Source organism: Myripristis murdjan, chromosome 15 (assembly GCF_902150065.1).
Source record: "Myripristis murdjan chromosome 15, fMyrMur1.1, whole genome shotgun sequence".
In the NCBI taxonomy this organism is placed as follows: Eukaryota; Metazoa; Chordata; class Actinopteri; order Holocentriformes; family Holocentridae; genus Myripristis; species Myripristis murdjan.
The window spans coordinates 31,316,177-31,323,792 of record NC_043994.1 but is presented as its reverse complement, the minus strand read 5'-3'; the positions used below and the strand labels follow the sequence as shown (position 1 = coordinate 31,323,792).

The window sequence follows — 7,616 nt, the reverse complement described above, 5'->3', positions numbered from 1 at the left end:
TCCATGGAGCTTGAGTAGAGGATCTGAGGACTTTTTTCCACCAATGGGAAGCTGGGCTTTCCACAGTAGCTGCGTTCTGGAGCGAAGCCCAAAAGCGTTCCCTTCGTTAACCGACTAATTTCCTGGGAAATGTGCGAGGCCGACAGCTTGGCCTTCCTCAGTGGGAAAATGTGAACAACGCTCCTTCCCATCGTTCCCCTTGTTAGATCTGAATGAACCTTGTGACTGATGAGTACTGGTCCGGAAGAGGAACTTGGACCCATTAGGGCCGGTGGAGACCAGGCGGGTCCTTCAGTAACGGGGTCAGAAGTCCGTTGGCCTCTTAACACATTGTTACTTGCCTAAACACGAAGCTGTCTCCCCACCTCAGCCTCACATCCCGGCCTGCAGCTTCCGCTCATTCATTTGAATATTTTCTGGGCCGGTGAAGATGCCAGGGCGGCGGGCACCGGGGCCAGAAAGGAATTACGTGATCGCAGGGGACAAAATAATGACCAGACGCTGCAATGTTGCTAAAGTGTGTCATCTATTATTATGCAAGCAGAGCAGCGTGTGGCCGTGGAGCGAACACAAGGGGAGGACACTGCTGGGGTTTATGCAATTTGGTGGAGGCGGCGGCCTAATGAGCGTTCTGGACCGAGATCTGCTGCTTACTGGACTCTGTGATGAGCTGCTGAGGGCTTCTCTCACCGGTCTGAGCGTCCCCACAATTAGAGGAGGAGGCACGGGACGCAGCCAGGAGGTCAGCTGAGGAGAGTCGCTTTTCTGTGGATCCGTAACGGAGTGAGGAAACGTGAACAGACCAAACAAACATAATCATGCAAATACAAGGTGTGGAAAAGCACAAATGAGCGAGTTCAAGGACTTTCAACGTTGTGTGTTCATTTTCACAAACCAATCATTTTTCTTAAATCCATTAACTTTCAAGGCCCTGTGGAGTGCAGACTAATAAAATAACCTTGAGAAGTGCAGGTCGAGGCTGACAAAGGAAACAACAGAAAACCCAATAACGAGAGAGTTATGGAGAGTTAAAGTTATTATTTCTTTTAATAACCAAACCCCAGTCATTTTTAAATAAACATACATGTAATATGTCTGATTAGGCCTGGGCACCGCTGGGAGCTTTCCGGCACAACACCATTCTTTAAAGTATAAATTCCATACCGGTTCTCGGGGATGTTTTTTTCTGCTGAAGGAAAATAATTTGTGGTGAAATATTTGCATATTTGTCTGTTATTTTCACTTCTCATGTGATATTCTCACCTTTCAGGGCTTCTGAAAGCTTAAATCCAAAACTGACACCTGAACCCGGATCAGTGCTGAGATTTCTCTCGGCTCTGATCCGGTTTCACCCAGCCCTAAACTTGGATGGAAGATGGTCCCCATTCGCCCCATCAGTATCCCAGTCACATCCCCCTGTAGAGTATACGGAATGCTCCTTACCACTGGTAATTTCATAACCATCAGTAAATATATTTAAAACACAGTTTTCTGAAGTCTGATTCACAGAGGCCGGACATTTTGTCTTGTAGGAAACGCAAAATCTCTCCTGTGGTAAAAGAGATTTAGTGTCAGCTGGGTTTCCACCAGACAAGCCAAAGAACATTTCTGCCAAACGTGAAGAAAAGGCAAAATCTGAGCACAGCACAAAAGAGAAGAAGGCCGTTTTGTAGACGATCATAAAATCAATAAGCAAATGATTTCTGCAGAACGGTCGCTGAGGACATATATGGAAAAAACGATTACCTGAAACAATTACGAGATACCTAAAGTATGACGGATTCATTCTGTAGAGGAAGTACTTTGTCAGCAAAATGCTGGAGTTACCGTCCATCCTTTAAAAAGTATTGGAATTAAATTACATGTGTTCCATAAATCCATTTTGTAAGAAAAGGTCTTATTTAAACTCAAACGTAAAGATGTGCTGGAATCTGCCTTTCATGTGGCGATCACTGAATTCATGTCCTCGGCAACAAGTTCTGCAGAAAAACAAACAAACAGTGAATTTCATGTCGTGAATGAATAAAACAAAACAAAAATTGACACCTTGTCTTAGAAAATGATCACTGGCATAAACAAACAGCTCCTTATGGAATTCATATTGAGTTCATTGATTGATTAGAGGCATGAAACACTGACTGTTTGAACTGTAGGCAGCGATAATCATGTAGGTCAGGACTTTAAGGCCAAGAAAGCACCGGGCAACTTTTCGGGCAACACAGCCTCATCCGCGGTCTCAGAATTCACTGAATATGTAAAAATTTCTAGTCACAATAAATTTGATCATAGATATCACAGATCACGCCCCCTTCTGAAAAATGAACCAGTCCCTCTTTTTGTCCCGGAGGTTCAGTTCCTGACTTTAAAACGATCCCTGTAATCGAGGTCATCCTCTCCAGGTTCCTGTTGGGGCTGCTGGGGCGAAGGTTTAACGCGAGCAGTGCCAAAGAATCGTGCGCACTGTTCTTAGACAGATTGGTGGATCTCAGATAGAAGAGGAGCGAGAGGTTAAAAATACAAATTATTAAAAAGCTGATCTGTCTAGAGATCGTTTGGCTCATAACTGAGACCAAAACAAACACGGTCTCTCTCGGCGACTACAGCAGTTTCCTCTTTTCAGCTTTGGGTTTTCTTGCGCCCTCAATCTCATTTTCAACCTGCGCAAGTTTCTTCTCCAAAACCAAATGCAGCAGCACAACAGTGCAACAATGGCTTTGATATCTTTCGGATTTACTGTTTTGCTGCTGGTTGCAAAAAAAAAAAAAAAAAAAAAAGATGAGACTCCTCGTCCTTATTCGCATCAAGTTCTCTGTTTTTGGGAATCGGTGGAAACACAAACTCACAAGAGGTTAGGGAACGAAGTCTGCCCTAACCCTTCTTCCAAGAGCGAGACTGAGGAACATTTTGGTGGAAAAGAGACATGATTATTCAAAGGAGCATCGTCTAAGAATAAAAATAATACTGTCTGGGTGATCTGCTTATTCTTTATGTTGGATCCCCATCAGCTTCCAGAAAGTGGTCGCTAATCTTCCCACCTGCTACTGGACGCTTGTGGTATCGGTGATCTAGAAGCTTGAAGTTTGTTCTAAAATCTAAAAACACATTTTAGCTCTGTGTCTCGACTCACGTTGCCCAAAAAGCCGCCCGGTGCACCACAGCCTCAGCTGTGACGAATCTTAGCAGGTACCCAAAACCTTTACGTCTTACCAGGAGAATTTATGGATTTTTGAGGGACAGGGAAATTACAGAGAATTATAAAGGACTTTTTGTGAAGGAGGAAGACGTGATAACCTTCACCCTCGCCTCTTGTTTTCACTCCTCCAACTCGTGTCCCTCATAAGCCTCAGAACCAGCCCCCAAACATTTAGAAAAGCTTTGTTTCTCAAAGTATGTCCCTCATTCCCAATATCCTAATGCAAAAAACGAAAGACACAAAGACAGAAAATCCAACAGCATTGGATGTCTTGGTCACATCATCATCATCATCAAAATAAATACCTTAATATATTCTCTGTGGCTCTCACTCCTTTGTCCCCGCCTTCTAAAGAAAGGGGAGGATTTCACTACAAAATGAAGCACCAAAACTTCAGAGAATCAACCCAGATCTTTTACATTTTTGTGCGGTGGCCACACTGGGAGGAAATTTTGTAGTGTCTGCCAGTCCAACCTGGAGCAAAAAAATATGGATTTGAACAAGGTTTCAAATATCTGAAGTTCTGAGAAACGCTTTTTGCGAGCCATGACATGATGAACCAACCGATCGCCTCACGTTTCCTTCAAGTATTTGAAATATCCCGCAGCAGAGTTTTGGCCCGCTGCTGCTGTTCCTAATTCTCCTAGCGTGGCGTTCAGGGTCGATACTGTCTGTACTGTGACTGGGACGCCACAGGGTTGCTGGTTCCAAACCGCAGAGGCGCGGTCGACCCTCCTAAGGCAGTTCTGTAGCTCTGAGAGGAAGGCGCCCCGGCCGCGCCCAGTCCAAACCTCATCCCCGCTCCGGCCCCGACGCCCTGCAGGCCCGCTCCCGGCCGGGCCAGGCCCTGGCTCAGCATCCCCGTGTAGGGCGACGGTCCGTAATTGAGTCCCAGGCCTGCGTAGGGCCGGTGGGCGTGGTGCGGCGGGGCGGGGAGCACCACGGGCTGCACGTTCCTGCCCGGGGTGTTGAAGGAGAATTCGGGCGGGGGGCTGGTGAGTTTGGAGGGCGTGGAGGTCAACGGATCCAAGTCGCCCCCCGCGGACGTCAAGTGAGCGGGGACGGAGGAGGAGGAGAAGGAGGAGGAGAGGCCGGCGTAGCCTTCGACGGCGCCCGGGGGAACGGAGGAGGAGGTGAAAGAGGAGGGGTTGGAGGAAGGGAGCGCCCCGGAGAGGAGAGGCCTGGTCCAGTCGTCTTTGAAGATCTGGACGGTCAGCGTGGACACCAGCGGCAGCAGCCGGTTGGTGACGTGGGCCAGAACCAGCTGCTCGTTGGCATCGCGGCGGATTCGTACGTGCGCCGAGCCCGCCTGAAGATCATGGAAAGAGATGCATAGAGGTTATGGAGCAGCACAAAGCCAGGACAGAGGGGTACAGAGGGGAAAGAGGGAGACAAAGGGGGACAGAAATAGGAGTAACGAGGTGTAACCGAGGGTGGGAAAGTGTCAGCGAGCGGCGTACAGAGGAAACAAAGCAGGAACAGAGTGCAAAGAGGGCACAGAAGGTTAGAAAGCAGCACAGAGCCAGGATGGAGGGGGACGGAGGGGGACGGAGGGGGACGGAGGAGGGGCGCAGGGTGACAAAAGGGTTAGGGTTAGGTGACAAAAGGGTGACAAAGTGGTACAGAGCCAAGATAAAGGGGCGCAGAGGGGATAGAGGTGCACAGAGAGGAAAACGTTGATTAAAAAGAAGGTGTGAGGACGGGTAAAGAGTGTGGACAGGCGATACAGAGCAGAAAGTTAGGGATGAAAGGAGGAAACGGATGGATGGAAGAGGAGAGAAACATGAAACATGAATGAAGAGAGGGAATGGAGGTGGGATGACGGAGAGGAGGGAGAGAAAGATGGAGAGATGGGAAGAGAAGAAAAGAAAAGAGAAAGGTCAAAGCAGGACAGAGAGGAGAGGAGAGAGTTTAGGGGCGGGGAGGAGACGGAGGAGGACGTTAATTACATGTGATGAGGGAGGAGGAGGACGAGGAGGAGAGAGGGAGGTGGAGAGGAAAAGACAGAAGGATTGATCACTTTGTTCAACAATTAAGACACAAGCAAGTGAGACACTGAGCCTGGAATCAGTGATCAGTTTTTCCAGTTTGTGTGAAGAGTTTTCATAGTTTGTGGGATTATACAACAAATGAATGTCAGGAGGGTTCAAGAAGCTGATATCATCATAACTTGTTCAAAACGTGTGCCTGTAATAAAACATGTTAATGTAATTATCCTCTGATATTTAGCATTATGACATTTTGACCCCATTAAGTTACATTTTTGACGAGTTTTTGTTCTCTCCAGTTTATTAAATCATCAAATCCCAACGTCACATCGCTGGCGTTTCACAGCTGGTTTTCACTGGTCCTCGTCTCCTCCCTGACGCTGCCTGGGCCTGCTGGAGAACCCCTGAACATGTGTTTTAAATAAAGGTCAAAGTGAACGACCTTGACTCTCCCTCTCTCACCTGCTCGTTCGCCCAAAACCCCACAAACGGCGCCAGCTCCGTCCCCCGTTTCCTCATTTTACCTCCTCGTGTTGATATTTAGTCTTCAAAAGGACAGAAATACAGAGCGGGCGCCCACACACACACACACACACACGCACACACACACACACACACACACACACAGACACACACACACCACACACACACACACACACACACACACACACACACACACACACACACAGACACAGACACAGACACAGACACAGACACAGACACAGACACACACACACACACACACACACACACACACACAGACACACACACACACACACACACACACACACACACCACACACACACACACACACACACACACACACACAGACCCCCGTGGGGCAGAAGTGCAGTCAGAGGGTCAAATCAGTTTGGACAGCAGCTCTGTTAGCAGTGGGCCAACAACCAACAGTTGTGTAACTGCAGCGATAACAGCAATGACAACAACGACAACGACAACGACAACAACAACAACAACAACAGCAGCAGCTCAAGCAACAACAACAACAACATAAACAAAAACAGCAGTAACATCAACATGAAGAGAGACAGAGACAGCAGGTTTGAGCCTAAACCAGAGGAAGCTGCTCCACCTAGAGGGAGGAGGGGGTACCACACACACACACACACACACACACACACACACACACACAGAGCCCCCCCTTGAACGTGTGCCAGCCCCTTGAATGTCAATGGAAAGTGTGTGAATTTCAAGTGAGTGTGTGAAAATGTGTTCATCACCGTTCAAATAAACTGAAACATAAGCAGAATTACAGTTTAAACTACAAATTAAAACTAAAGTAAATTACCAGTGAAGGAGAGTGTGTGCATCATTTAAATGAACACATGAATCAGAACTGAGTGAATGGCGACTTCACTCAGTTTGAAGAACAGCGCCCTCTTTCTGTATTATGCCATACAGTATACTGTAAATTTGCACATTGCCCACATCTATGCACATTGTATACATCGATGCACACTTTTTTTTTTTTTTTTTTTTTTTTTTGCACATTGTTTTTTTGCACATTGGGTACAATGTGCAATGTACAAATAAATAAAATTGAAGTTAATTGAATTGGGTACTTAGATCTTTAGATCTCGAGTGTCATCTTTTATTCTTTATTTTTTATATTCTTTATTTTTTTTATTATTCTTTATTTTTTATTTACTTAATCTTGTACTCTGTGGATACTGCTGAAAACTGTGAATTTCCTTCGGGATGAATAAAGTATCTATCTATCTATCTATCTATCTATCTATCTATCTACAGCAGCACAGCAGATTTCCTGACTGACCCCACCTGCTAACAAACTATGGGGGGATTTTTATAACCATTTTTATTATTATTTATTTATTTATTATGATTATTTATGTTATGTGTAATATCTACAAAATGTATAAACTTCACATTTCTGCTGCTCTCCTCCCAGAGCGAGCAGTGGGCTTTCAGAGCTGCCACATCACTCCTCCTCCCTTTCCTCCAGCCGCTGGTTTTCATTCATTCCACTACGATATGAACATGAACTTTCACACTTTCTTCACTCCAGTTTTCCACGAGCCGCTCCTCTGACGCTCTCATCGTCAGCCGTGTGGTTTGTGAACGTTGAGGACTCTTAACATTCTAAGAAACTCACATTTTGGTTCGATGCTGTGAAATCTTGACTTGCTAAATGGTTTGTTGACATGGAAAATGTGGGGAAACTGTAACACATGGGCCAAACATGCAGCATCACTGCTCCTTTAATAATTTACTGATGTTGAAATGATCCAAACGGCATCTTTAAATTACAACTGAAGGCAGACACAGCAACTGAAGCTATATTAATATGCAGCAGTGAACTGAGCAGTGATTAATAATTTGTATTTCTGTCCTGACAGAGGCTGTGTGTGTGTGTGTGTGTGTGTGTGTGTGTGTGTGTGTGTGTGGGGAGCCCA

The 7,616-nt window shown here is 46.0% G+C and overlaps 1 protein-coding gene across 1 annotated transcript in view; it reads right to left on the bottom strand.

Moving 5' to 3' along the window:
- Positions 1-1,021: 1,021 nt before the first annotated feature.
- Positions 1,022-7,616, bottom strand: part of slc30a6 (solute carrier family 30 member 6) — a 78,286-nt gene continuing 71,691 nt past the window's right edge. The window contains exon 15 of the mRNA XM_030071255.1: positions 1,022-4,502. Coding sequence (XP_029927115.1) covers positions 3,849-4,502 — 654 coding nt within the window. The 3' untranslated portion in view covers positions 1,022-3,848. The remainder of the gene's footprint in view (positions 4,503-7,616) is intronic.